Raw genomic sequence first — 14489 nt, forward strand, 5'->3', positions numbered from 1 at the left:
GAATAACTTGTAACCAGGAAAAAAAAAAACAAACAAACAGGCACTCTGTAGCATACGCAGCATAGCAGCCAGAGAAAAGTTTACTAGCTTTAGCCAATTGGAGACTGTGGAGCTGGGCCAAATTAGCGTGTTCTTCTCCGCCTCTAGATGAAGTCATGAGTGAAATATGACATTGAACTTATTTTTAAAAGGGAAGAGGCACAGGAAAGAAAAGCTAAACTGCAGGAAAGTGACCTGTGCCGAGGAGTACGCGGTTAGGAAGTGTGTGCATGCCTCTAAACCCTGAGTGGTTCTCAGTTCTGTATCCTTCGCCTCCCACTGGGTGGAGTAGGTCTTTTAAGAGCAGCTGGAATGCAGTTTCCCTCATCAGTGTAGCCAGTTGTTGCCTGTCTGAACCTCTGCCAGTCCCAGAGAGCGGTGCTCTGAGCTCAAACCAGAGGGCCACGCTCTGCACCCCTGTCCACCGTCTTTCTCGCCGGAGCCAGAAGAACGTTCGCACCTGTCCAGCTATGGGGGAGGACGCTGCGCAAGCCGAAAAGTTCCAGCACCCGGGTCCTGACATGCGGCAGGAGAAGCCGGGCAGCTCCAGCCCGGTGCCCTCCTCCACGCCGAGCCCCAGCCTGAACCCGGGGAGCACGGAGGAGGCCATCCGAGACAACTCACAGGTGAACGCCGTCACAGTACTCACGCTCCTGGACAAGCTGGTGAACATGCTGGACGCCGTGCAGGAGAACCAGCACAAGATGGAGCAGCGGCAGATAAGCCTGGAGGGCTCCGTGAAGGGCATCCAGAACGACCTCACCAAGCTCTCCAAGTACCAGGCCTCCACCAGCAACACGGTGAGCAAGCTGCTGGAGAAGTCCCGCAAGGTCAGCGCCCACACGCGCGCCGTCAGGGAGCGCTTGGAGAGGCAGTGCGCGCAGGTGAAGCGGCTAGAGAACAACCACGCCCAGCTCCTCAGGCGCAACCATTTCAAGGTGCTCATCTTCCAGGTCAGTGCCCCTACTCTCCGCCCACCCAGCTGGGACTCCGCATCCATGATCTCAGTCGCCTGGCTCTCACAGCCATTTGTACATCTGTCCTGCCTATCAGGGATCTCTCTCTCTCTCTCTCACACACACACACACACACACACACACACACACACACACGAGGCACTGTCCCCGCCGCCTTCAGCAGGTGCACACACGCACACACACACGAGGCACTGTCCCCGCCGCCTTCAGCAGGTGCATGTGAAATCTACACACAGGGCTGGGAATTCCCCAGGTCACTGCAGCCTAAACCCAAGGCAGGGGCCTCAGGAGTTAGCAGGTCGGGGTCATTTGTCAGGAGCACCTCCATACAGGTTGGGAAGGTGAGCAGGTGCAGGCACACTAGTCAGATTCACTTGTCTCTTTGCATTGTGAACGTGGGGCTCTGACTGCAGCTGTTAGCTGGACAGGCAAATTAATTCACTGGCTGTTTATTAACTCTTTGTGGAAATGAGGTGATCATGTAAGTTTTCTGTTTTGTTTTTTAATCAAGCCAAATTCATAACTTTTTAAAGCCTCCCTTTGTCCAAAGGTCACCAGTGTTTTGGGGACTAACCAAGTATTGAAGATTGATTCCATTAGAGATGAACTAGCCTTCTACTTTTGAGACTCTTTTGGCTAAAGCAATCTTGTTGAGCTTTTTTTCTAGCAAATGCACTGAAACTATAGAGCATTACTCTACAAACACACTAGATATGCTTCTCCTTGCTCAGAGAGACCACAACTGTAAAGTAAAACAAAAGCAGTGTTATCAGTTACAGTTACAAAGGCTAGCCTAGGATATTTTCTCCTTCAAATGGTTGCCTTGGAATGAAAAGGCCACTTAATTTTTGTAATGCATCAATGATGCAATTAATGTAGCAAGAGGCTCTTTGGGGACAGGGAGATTGCGTGGGACTGTTGTTCCGCCACGTGGTGGGCGTTTGTGAATCCAAGGGCAGCCCTGCCTAACGCTGGAAGCCCTTCTGCCCAGTGGAGCCCAGCCAGCACAGAGCCCAGGAAGCAATTGCCATCCCTGCCCCAGGGCTGTCTCATTGTGACCACAGTGAATAGGAGAGGATTTCAGAGCCACGGAGGGGAGAGGCTATAACCAAATGTTTGATTGTGAAAGGCACACAAGAAGAGCCTTCATCTCCCCGAAGAGATTTAGAAATTGGAACTTAAACGGAGGGAGCCTTCTTTTTCTAAATGAATCTGCTCTGCCAATTTAGAACTTAAGCCTCCTTCCTCCATAAAAAGAAAGACTCATCTCGCTGCTTTTTTGTCCCCCCACATTGCACTTGATGTTGTAAGCTTCAGGCAGCTGATGTCCTTCTATACTTTGCAGTCTGTTGCAGACCGGAAATTTTTTAGCTTTTAATGCAAATGGAATAGCTTTCCATGAACCAGACGAACTGAAAAGAGATATGGTAACTGCGCCTTTCTTAAGCCATATAAGATCCTAACTTTATTAGCCTAAAAGATATTACAAATCTCAACTCTCAAGGCATTTCTAAATTAAACACTGATCTCCAAACAAAACCAAATATATACAGACCTGTTTAAATCTGAGTCATCAAAGGAAATTTCCCTCCTTCCAGTATGAATCAGAGAGATTCTCTCTTGTCCTGTCCCTCAGTTAAGGAGGAAAAACAAAAAATTATTTATGTAGTAGAGGAAAATCACAGTATGTCGGGATCAGGTTTTGTTTTGTTTTGCCACGGAGGATGTTCTGTAGGTGTTGGGGAGAGGGATGGAGAAGATACGTGACTAAAAATTTCAAGAGAACTGTAAATCTGACATTTAAAAAAACAACTGTTGGGAACTTAAAGACACGGGCTGCTGCTGAAGCCCTGCCACGGTCTCCTGTTTTGTCACATTGGATTGACAGGTGTGAAATTACAGCCAGAAACGGTAGGAATTCTCCATATAGTGAGGACAAGGTGAAACAGGGGCTCAAGACCAAGGTAGAAGCTAAAAGAATCCAAAGCAATGTGTTCAGGCTCCATTCAGGGCCTCTTAGCAAGCAGCCCCCAAGGACGTTTTTGAAAGAGCAGTTTAGGAGACAGAGAATTAGAGGGGCAAGGAACTGGACCTTTCTTAAGTCATGTAATGTAAGATCTTTTATTAGCCTAAAGGATATCAGAAATATCAACTCTCAAGGCATTGCAAGATGACTATTCTGAAAAAACAAATACAAATGAAGTCCCTCAGTGGAAAAGTTGCTCTTTCTCTTGATCCTTCTTAAAGTAGGGGTTTCTAGGGTAGTAAATTATTATATCCATTATAATTATTATATCCATTATGCCAATGGATATAATAATAACTTGTGTTAGAGAGTGGTCCAGTATAGGGGTTGAGAAAAGATAAATTTTGTCATACAGACACTGGTTCAAATCCTAGTTTCACCACTTGCCAGTTATGTGATCTGGTGCACATTGTGTAGCTTTTCCAAGCTTTTGTTTCCTCATCTGTATACCTTATTAATATTTGAAAGAGCAAAAGTATTTTGAGCTCTTAATAAGCCCTGCATACTCTGCTAAGTATCTTTCTGTAGTTTATCTCAACTGCACCAATTTACAGATGAGGATGCTGAGATTCAGAGATACTTATATCTTGTCTGAAACTATTTAGTAGGCAGTGGTGAAGCTGGGATTTCAACTCATATTTAATTGACTCCAAAGTGTGCGCTCTTAAACATTAATGCTTCTTCCCTCATATCTCTCTCATAGGGTGAGGAATAAATGGAATAACATATTTTAAATGGTTAGCGACTGTCATGGCGTAAGCTCAAAGAACTGAAGCTCTTCCTGGGTGGATCTGCAATGCATTTGCATGGAGAGGAGGCTATACTTGCGCTTGGTTAGAAATACACACACACACACACACACACACACACACACACTCCCACTCCCTGACATACATTGTATGACAACTACCGAGTTGAAATCAATATTACATCACTCCCAGAGCAAAGGAAAGCAAAGCCCTTTAAAAGCACAGGACTCTGCCCAAAGGGCCTACTCTAAACAGACCCTTCTAGTAGCAGCACAGTCTTCACAGTGGGGCACAGGGTAGATGTTTTCTAGACCTGCAGAGTGAGGAGGGCGGATAATGTACCAGGTGCCACTTCAGGGCTCTAAGTTGTTTGTCACTTTCAGTCCACTTGGACCCCTATGCTAGACTTTCCCTTACTAAATCCACTGGTTTTCTAGTTTAAGACAAAAAGAATTAATGTAAAAATAGGAGAGTGAAGAACGAAAATCTGTTACCTGACTGGATCATATTCAGTCCTATAGTGTTTAGTGTTTAGAAGATTATGTTTCCAGTTTGTAAAGTCCTGTTGTGTTCTCCAAAATCTGCAGGTGCTTTTTGGTTGGTTGGTTGGTTGGTTGGCTGGTTGATCTACTAGATGCTAGTAACACTAGATACACATTAGCATTTTTTTTAATTCTGAAATTTGTCCTGTTTAAAATATGTCATTTATTTATTTAAGTCTGTGCTAAACTTACAACATTGTTGTAGCTGTTAAGCCTCTCATGTCTTAGCAATTACTTCAAATTATAACCAGTAGAATCTAAAACTGGAGAAAATTCATCTCCTTTTGAGCAATAAAATAAATTGTAAAATCCTTGTTAAACTTAGCAGCTTCCCTTTTAATATTTTTTTTAAATAATGGCTTAAGATCAATGTTTGAATTCAAAATACTGTAACAGGAGCCAGTATAAATGAAATAAGACTCAGAGAGGTTGCTGATCAAAAAGAAAATGCTAAAGACCAATAAGACTAATTCTTTGCCTGTAAGTGCATATGTATCTTTTACTAAAAATAAAATTTGTACAAAAATCAGTGAATTTACAGTTAAGAGGAAGTTGTCTCTGTTGATTGAAGAGACTAGAATTTCATAGGTAACTGGCACTGAGGGTGTGATGCCCACTTAAGGCCTCTTAAAGTTCTAGTAATGATTACTTGACAAAGCAGTTTCGGAATGATTTCAAATCCAGGGAACAAAATGAGAGTACTCATGGACAGTTTACACTTTCATCCACATGAAATTGTGAAATTGGGTGAAAAGAGTAGAAGTTAGATGTTTGCTGTGGCTACATTCATGGAGAATCAAGCCTATAAATGTGTTCAAATATTCATCATTTGGGTTCCTTTGATGAGAACAGAATTTTAGAAAGGTGCTAAAAGTATAACATCTTCAGACTATTTTTAAATTAATTTTTTTAAAGACTGTATTTATCCAAAGCCACTGCTCTGAGAATTGCTAAATTAGTACAGACTTAGAAGAAATGGGCATATAGATAACCAAAGTCACCTTTATATGACAGCTCGCGATGTTTGTATCACATTGATTAATATTCCCATAATGGGATACTGGTTTTGATGTGCTACTTATCCGGTGCCCTTTAGTTTATGAGATAAACAAAATACTAGTTCTTATTGTTACTATTTACACTTATTGAATGTCAGCACTGCCTCAGGCACTTTAAATGAATAACTGATTATTGTCAGTATTTCTTCAAAAGAATCATTACTTCTCTCACATATTACAAAACGAGACTCTATCTCAGATGCAGCCCTTCCAGGTAAATGTTGCCCCTTCTGTTGTTTTGTAATCCATATCTGTTTGAATTGAACAAATGAAAAGTGTTCTCCAATGCAACTCAGGTCCTATAGTTTTGATTCTTGCATGAAACAAAGCATGTTTGGCATTTGTACACTGTGAGATCACTGCTGCAATCTGTTAGACTAGTTTTCATGGGATTTAGGTTAATATCACAGAATCAAGTATTTTAGAGCTGGAAAGCACCTCAACAATCATTTAGGTTAACCTCATTTTATATCAAAGGAGCAGAGGCCCTGAGAAACAAAGTGACTGGCAAGGTTTCATTTTATTAATAATAGAAATTATACAGTTGAATTATGAAATGAGTGAAAACAAACACTATAATCCCACTATGGAAAAGTTCATGTTTACTGGGTTTTCTACAATAGCTTTTAAATAATTCAGTGTGGTTTTTTTTGTTGTTTTGTTTTGTGTTTTTTGTGTGTATGCAACAAAGAACACCTAAGCACTATATTCTTAAAAAAGAAATGAACCCTCTATAACACTGAAAAATAATGAAAGTTTTAAATCCTCGGGAATGTGAAAGACTGCTCAGGGATTATAACTAATGCATTTTATTCTTATGACTTGCTGATTCCACCAACAGCTGCCTTAGGGGTACATTTCTAATCAATGGCTTTATCCACTTGGCAATCTATACCTCAGAAACACAAACTGGAGAAAACCATCAATGTGTAAACGAGACCTATAAATCAGAATGTCAGGTCAACACAGTTCCATTTTCATAACTAGTATTTAGAGATTACTGGATAAAACATTCCATGGACACAAATTTATGGTCCTCATATCCCTCTATGATGCCACCACATCCCTGTGGGAATGTAACAGCCTTTGTTATTTTCTTCTAACAACGGGGATGATAAGTTAGTGACAGGAGAGCAATCTGCCTGTTCAAGCTTTCAAATGACTTACTGTAGCTTCCTTTTCTAATGCTAGTCATAGAGTCTCCTTCTCTTTTAAAGTGTGTGTATCTATCTATGTGCAAAGAAGATTTGTTTCCATGAGCATCAACCTAAGAAGTACCCAGCATGTTGGCCAGTTTCTCTGTGTTGATATCTGCACGCAAGACTTGAGACTGTTAGTTCACAATAATCAGTATAAACGGCAAACAAGCAAAAGTGCAAGGAAAAACTGCCACTTTCTCAAGAGTTCTTTCCATTCCTTTTCTCTTTTATGGTGCAAGCATATCATTCATATATGTTAGAAGTGTACTGATTAATTCTCCCTTCCTTTTTTTTTTTTTTTTTTTTTTTTTTTTGCTGCGGTACGCGGGCCTCTCACTGTTGTGGCCTCTCCCGCTGCGGAGCACAGGCTCCGGACGTGCAGGCTCAGCAGCCATGGCTCATGGGCCCAGCCGCTCCGCGGCATGTGGGATCTTCCCGGACTGGGACACGAACCCGCGTCCCCTGCGTCGGCAGGCGGACTCTCAACCACTGCGCCACCAGGGAAGCCCTCCCTTCCTTTTAAAAACCCCTAAGGGTCCTTGTGAAAGGTCAGAACCAGAAGCAGCTGCATCAGTGGGGCTACGTACCTTTTTGAAAATAAATCTGGAGAAAGAGGCATGGACATATATACACTACCAAACGTAAAATAGGTAGCTAGTGGGAAGCAGCCGCATAGCACAGGGAGATCAGCTTGGTGCTTTGTGACCACCTAGAGGGGTGGGATAGGGAGGGTGGGAGGGAGGGAGACGCAAGAGGGAAGAGATATGGGAACATATGTATATGTATAGCTGATTCACTTTGTTACAAAGCAGAAACTGACACACCACTGTAAAGCAATTATACTCCAATAATGATGCTAAAAAAACTTAAAAAAAAAAAAAACTCTATAGGGCAAATAGTCAGCTGCAGCTGGGGGCCTCTCCTGGGTAGAACTATCCAAGGAAGCAATGCAACTCACAAGGGATTCTTAATGCCATGTTAAGGAGTTACAAACCCCAAGTGGATACATGGGTAACTAGCATAGTTAAGTGGTGACGGAATTGAGGATGTATATTTGATCCTCCCCCTTGAAAGAGCCATCAGTCTTAGAATCTGTAAGAGAAAGCAGATCAAAAACATTACAACAGGAGGCTGAAGGCAGAAGTATCACCTCACCTGTAGGCAGGTGAAATATCAAGTGTTTCCATAAGGTATGTGTAATTGGACTGAAGGAGGACACATGAGCAAGTAAGACTGGACACCTGGGGGACACTGCAGTTACAGAGGAGCCACTGTCTGAAGTTCAAGTTGAATTTCCACCACTATAATCGTTCCTTTATAGTCAAATGCCATGTCTACATTTTACTAAAGAATAGAGATTTTGAAGAGTGTCAGCATTTTTCTGCTTCTAAACAAACATTTTGGAAATGTAAGTCCCACATGTACTTGGACATTCACAAATTTCTATGTGAAGGGAAAGGGCTTGCTTACCTTCAGAGTAGAACTATAAGAAGTCAGAAAATAAACACTGTCCAGTAGACATAACCCAAAATACTGCTTGATTAATAAAAATGACAGCAGAAGCATAGCAGTTGGCCAAAAAGGCATGTCGCACTTGTTTCCAGTTGTATTAAGACACATCCAACTCATTCTGGATTATGTCTGTTCCTGCTGGGTTTATTTTCATAGTTGGCATCAAAGAGTTCTTATATAAATTTCCCCGACATTGTCTGAAAGAGCTCAATTGGGTTTCCCGCCATCTCTCGACTGCCCTCATGTATGCGGTGTGATCTACCAACAGATCACTTCTGATTCACCTGATAATGCACTTTTCCCAAACCTGTCCTCAAAGGACACATAGTGAGAGAGACAAGAGTCTAAGACTCAACAGTAACTGTGCTTTTTTAACAATAAAATTTACACTGCATTAAAAATGCAATATTATTGGTTTAATTCTTTTAGAAGTACAGTTAATATGGACATTTTTTGTTGAGGTTAAAGAAAGGGAAGTTATCAGGGTAATTAATCAACAGTAATCAAAGGTAAACCTTTGATTAACCTGAGATTATACTACACAAAATGTACCTCTCCTCTAGTACCCAAGGCTTATTTTTAATTTTCCACCTGACTTTCTGCCTTCTTTACTGAGGATTTTTTTTTTTTTTTTTTTTTTTTGTGGTACGCAGGCCTCTCACTGCTGTGGCCTCTCCCATTGCAGAGCACAGGCTCCGGACATCCAGGCTCAGCGGCCATGGCTCACGGGCCCAGCCGCTCTGCGGCATGTGGGATCTTCCCGGACCGGGGCATGAACCCGTGTCCCCTGCATAGGCAGGAGGACTCCTAACCACTGCACCACCAGGGAAGCCCTTTACTGAGGACTTTTAATAACGTTTTACTGAGCTCTTGGTTTCTTCCTTTCCTGCAAGCAACTCCTGTCAAACCTTCCCAACCCTCTTGTCAAACCCCAGAAGTAATTTTGCTTCTGGACTAAGCATCAGAGCCCTAGCTATTTCTGCAGTCTGCCCCTCTTTTAGTAATGCTCATCCACTGAGAATAAAATCCTTCCTTAAAAATGGAAACTGCTGAGCCCCTTAGGCCTGGTTCTCCTCTTTTCCCAGTGGCAGCAGCAGTCAGCAAATGTCCTTCCAGACACAGAGCTAAGTCCATTCTTTTGCAGTGCCCGACACAGGGGCAGTCTCCACTCTAGCCACCCTGAGGGCTGTCTTAGAAAGCCTCCTCAACATGCACTCATTCAACAAATAACTGCTGAGATGTCGGGTACTACTCTAGTCACGGGGCTTAACAGTGAACAAGAGACACGAGTTCCCACCCTCACAGGGAATACACGCCAACGAAAAAGAGGCAAGTCAAGACTTGAAGCGTGGCAGAGTTGCTCTCTGTAAAGGTCCGTGTCATAAGTTATTCGTGGGAATCCCGTGCAAATTTCAAGTTTTTACTTTATCTTTTATACTGTGTTTCTGACATTCTGTGATATTCAAAATGGGAGTAAGCTTTGGGAAACAGAATTTGGGATTTCTTAACTCTACCAAGGAATCTATTTAACCAGACGTGCTGCTCTTTACTCTACCCAAGACTTTGTTTCTAACCAATTTATGGAACTCATACTCTGTTATGAGTATGTGTGTGTAAGCGGGGGACATGGGGCTGTATCTTTTCAGAGAGTATTGTAATTATACTATTTGGTGATTAATAAGGAGAGGGATTTTTAAGTTTCTCTATATTAAAACATTGTTCACTTAGTCTTTGTAGTGAGAAGTTGAAAGTATACAGGTATACACTTAGAACATATTTTTGATCACTACCCCAATTTTATTGACTTTTCAGTCAATCAAAATTGCAAAACAAGGGAAGTTCTTACCATTAACATAAACTTTGCATGAAGTTTAGCTCCCAAATAGACTTTTTGTTTGTTTGTTTTGAGCTTTTATTTATTTAATTATTATTATTTTTTTTAACACATAGACTTTTGTTGGTTTTTTTTGCGGTACGCAGGCCTCTCACTGTCGTGGCCTTTCCCGTGGCGGAGCACAGGCTCCGGACGCGCAGGCTCCGCGGCCATGGCTCAAGGGCCCAGCCGCTCCGCAGCATGTGGGATCTTCCCAGACCGGGGCACGAACCCGTGTCCCCTGCATCGGCAGGCAGACTCTCAACCACTGCACCACCAGGGAAGCCCTTTTTAACATACAGACTTTTAAATTCACTAAATCCAGTTATTTTTCAAACTGAAAGTTTACTGGGCAGTCCACAATATAATCAGGTAACATTGAGGCTCTGCTTGAAGCCCGGCTGGCAGTGGGCTCTGGAGCCTGGCCCACCTTGGCATTCTTGCAGAACTCCTAATACCCTTGGGAGTGCAGTTTGAAAGCTGCTAATCTGGGTCAAATCCTCTTGTTCACATTTGGAAGACACTGAGACACAAGGAGATTAAGTTATTTGCTGAAGGCCTCAGAGCCATTGAGCAGTACAGAAAGAACTGAGACTCAGGCCTCCTGTCACACGTTCTTTCCACTGTGCCATTTCTTCCAATGAAAATGTGAAGGCACTTTGCTAGCTGGCTCTCATTTTCCTGTATTTAAAGAAAAATATAAAAATCAAAGGGATTCCTATGCTGTGTCACCCAAGTCTGTCTGAGTTCAAATCTCCCTGCTTCGCTACTCTGGAGAACCATCCCCCTTGCACTCTCTGGAGGCAAGTTTTCAGGCTCTGCTCCCTGAGGCAGAGGGAGAGGCAGATCATTGTACACCCAGAAGCTGGAGAAAGAGGTGTGCTGGGAATAAGGGGAGGGGGCACAGATTCCTGAGTTTCACTCTTCACCCTAGGTGGAGGCTGAAGTACTCCTGCCCAAGGAAGCCCTATGTAACAGAGAGGCTTGATAAGCTAAGGCTTGATAAGGCAGCATGATTCCCCCTTACTACTCCAGAAATGGCCGTAGTATACCATCTCTCCTTATAATGCCCACAAAGGACATTCTAAACACAAGGCTTCGTGAGTGGGTCCCCAGTAAGGCTGGCCCTTGCTTCTCTTACTCCAAAATCAGGTCATTAGAAAAATTAGTGTGCATTTTTAAACAGATACCAAGGTTGACCATGCCTTTACTTTTGACTTCTACTTGGGGAGGGAACCTGATAGAGGCTTTACCTGGTGCCTGACACTTAAGGAAAAGGTGGGGCAGGGGACAGAACTGGGAAGTCTTCATCTTTTATCTTCTAACTTGACCTCCAGGCTCTTTTGCAGTGGGATTTTGGCAGGAATAGAGCCTGAGGTTATGAGAGAGAGGCCCTCTGGGTTCACAGTAACTTACTTTAGCTCCTTTATCTAGGCAGCTTCCTTGTCTTGTCTGACCCACAGCCCACTTCCCTCCCTGCCTGTCACTGATAGAGCCCTTGCCAGATGCCCTCATAATATTCCCAACAGGCAGCCGTTGGCCTTATCCAGCCTAAGCGGAATGACTTGATCAGTTTAGAATTAACTATTCATATTCTAGAAAACTAAAGCCACAGACCTTTGGTTTCTGTCATGCCAAAAACACATACCCAGAAATTACAGCAGTTCAGGACTATTTGTGAAATGTGTTATTAACATGAAATTTACATTGTCCATCTTTTCAGGAAGAAAATGAGATCCCTGCCAGTGTGTTTGTGAAAGAGCCAGCTTCCAGCCTAGCGGAAGGGAAGGAAGAGGAGCATGCTGATGAGAACAAGTCCCTGGAGGAAACTCTGCACACAGTGGACCTCTCCTCCGATGATGAATTGCCCCATGACGAGGAGGCCCTGGAAGACAGTGCAGAGGAAAAGATGGAAGAAAGCCGGGCAGAGAAAATAAAAAGATCCAGTCTCCGGAAAGTAGATAGCCTCAAGAAAGCATTTTCTCGCCAGAACATCGAGAAAAAGATGAACAAGCTGGGGACAAAGATCGTATCTGCAGAGAGGAGAGAGAAGATTAAGAAATCTCTCACTTCCAATCACCAGAAAACATCCTCAGGGAAAAGCTCCCCCTTCAAGGTCTCTCCCCTCACTTTCGGTCGAAAGAAAGTCCGAGAGGGAGAAAGCCCTGCAGAAAATGAGACCAAGTCAGAAGACATGCCTAGCAGTGAGGTGCCGAATGACCACGAGGAGAGCTCATTTGCGGAGCGTCTTTCCGAAGCATCCCTCACCAGTGTACTGGTGGAAGGGAAGAGCATGGAGGGGGATGCTGGGAGGGCGGCCTCAAGAGGGAGTGACTCGGCCATGGACAGCAACATCGACTTGACTATTGTGGAAGACGAAGAAGAAGAGTCGGTGGCCTTGGAACAGGCACAGCAGGTGTGCTATGATGGAGGCTACGTGCTAACCTCCCATGAGGCAGAGCACTCAGATAAGGAGCCGGTGCAGCCAGCTGTGCTCCAGGTGGACCAGACCGCCTAAAGGCACAGCACTCTGTGCCCAGCCTGTGCTTTCAGTTAAGTGGGTAACCAGAGCCTAGAAACAAACTCCTGTACATCCCCAGCACTCCCCACTCACACCATGTTACTGTCCAGGTAGTCATCATTTACTACACAGTAGGCGCACACACGTGCCCGAGATTTACTATGAAGGCAACCTGTCAGGGTCTACACTTCTAATTTACTCTTAGGTTCCATTTCTGTAGTTCTCCAAGACTGCCCAGAAGAAGAAATGCAGCAGTCAAAAAACACTGATCAATTTGGCTAAGTCAGAAACATCAGAGGCTACGTAAGATACTAATCATGAAATCTGATTCATTTTTTGTCATTCCATAAGCTTGCTGAATAAGCGTACCACTAATATATTGAATTTCCATAGAATTCTGTGAATCTTTATTCTTTAAGTGTGTGATATATAATATACATATGTATTTAAGCTAAAGAGATAATTACTTTATATTTCAAGAAGAAAACACTTTTCTTAAAAGGTAGAAGAGAAAGTTGGCTATTGACTTAGTAGAAAACATTGTTTATTGAAAATGAAGGAGAAATTGAAAGACTATAATGTTCAGCTAACAAAGTAAGATATGTAGAAAAGTTGGGACTATTAGAAAAAGAAAACTAAGGAGAAGTTGGAAAATAAAAGAAACAGGAAACAAAGAATGGCAAAGAGAATGAAGACAAAGAAAAAAGCATGTGCTCAAAAGTAAAATATTTATGATATTAGTTCAAGTATTTACTCATATAACAATGCTGAAGAAATTCATTTATCCTAGAATCATATGCTATATCTTCACAATATTTTTATTTTCTAATATTTTCAAATAATCTAAAAAAACATTTTACTGTGTTAAAGCTGCATTTTTTTCCTTAATAAAAGACATTACAAATATTTCCCTAAGGAAGTTCAAAAGGATGTATGTCTCTTTAACATTGGAATGAACATAAATCTTCAAAATTAATACATACTGCCTTTTGTAGGAAGTTGGATCGTACTATTCTTTAATGTTTTCCAAATTTGAAATAATCCTTACACTTCAAATGATGTAATGTACGTTTGTAACATGTTAGAATCAACAGGTTTGGGAAGGGAAAGAGTCAAGTTTTCCTTTTTTGTACATAACGGTAATTTCATTCTAGGTCATATTTTATTTATATATTAATTCCACAGAATATTAATATGTTTCTCAACTTCTTAAAGCATGCTAGTGTTTATGTGTATGTGTACATTTACTCAGACAGGGTAATTTCTACTACTGCCTAACATTATACTAAAATATTGCTTTATTTTTAATTACAGAATGGTAATGTTTTGAGAAAACTATTACAGTTTAAAGACAGTTGTACCAGAGAGCAAATTCCCTACCTTTAGTATGTACCACTCATTATAAGTAACCTTACAAATACAGTTGATCTAAAACAGTATTAACAAACTATGCTTTACCTTACAAAAGGGATAGGATTAACAAATGTATTGATGGCATAACTGATACAGCTGTGTCCTTATTTTGCAATAATGTACCCCAAATATTAGATTGTTGAACTAACAATGGCTGTGTTAAAGAAGAATAAATAAACCAAAAACTAAGAAGTACATAACAATGTCAGTTTCTCAGCAGAAAACTTTAAAAACAACAGAAAGAATTGATTATTAAACTCTCCTCCAAATGTAGCAATAATGTTGATTTTTTATTCTTGATTTCCCCTATTAACTCTGCTTTCTTTTTTCCCCAATCTCATTTAGAAATCCAAGTCTCATTCTTCAAGTTTAACCTTCTTGACATCACCTTACCAGCTCTGGAGAGCATCTGAATTTACTGTAGCAGCTTGATGAATCTGATAGTTCAATCTACATTTTTATTATTTTGTACCAGACCTTATAATACCTTAAATAGCCCTGCAAACATGAATGTATTGAACCGTATGTTCAGTTTATTCACACAGATACACCTTTGTCTTCTGCAGTGCCATCCAGTTGG

General features: G+C 41.8%; 1 protein-coding gene across 1 annotated transcript; it reads left to right on the top strand.

Annotated features, from left to right (window-relative positions):
* Window positions 1-230: 230 nt before the first annotated feature.
* On the top strand, window positions 231-14182 carry CAVIN2 (caveolae associated protein 2). Its single transcript, XM_032638530.1, has 2 exons — window positions 231-992; window positions 11699-14182. Exons 1-2 carry the CDS (start codon window positions 270-272, stop codon window positions 12491-12493), a joined length of 1518 nt encoding a protein of 505 aa, XP_032494421.1. The 5' UTR covers window positions 231-269; the 3' UTR covers window positions 12494-14182.
* The last annotated feature ends 307 nt before the right edge of the window (window positions 14183-14489 follow it).

The sequence above is a fragment of the Phocoena sinus genome, chromosome 7, assembly GCF_008692025.1.
Source record: "Phocoena sinus isolate mPhoSin1 chromosome 7, mPhoSin1.pri, whole genome shotgun sequence".
NCBI lineage: Eukaryota > Metazoa > Chordata > Mammalia > Artiodactyla > Phocoenidae > Phocoena > Phocoena sinus.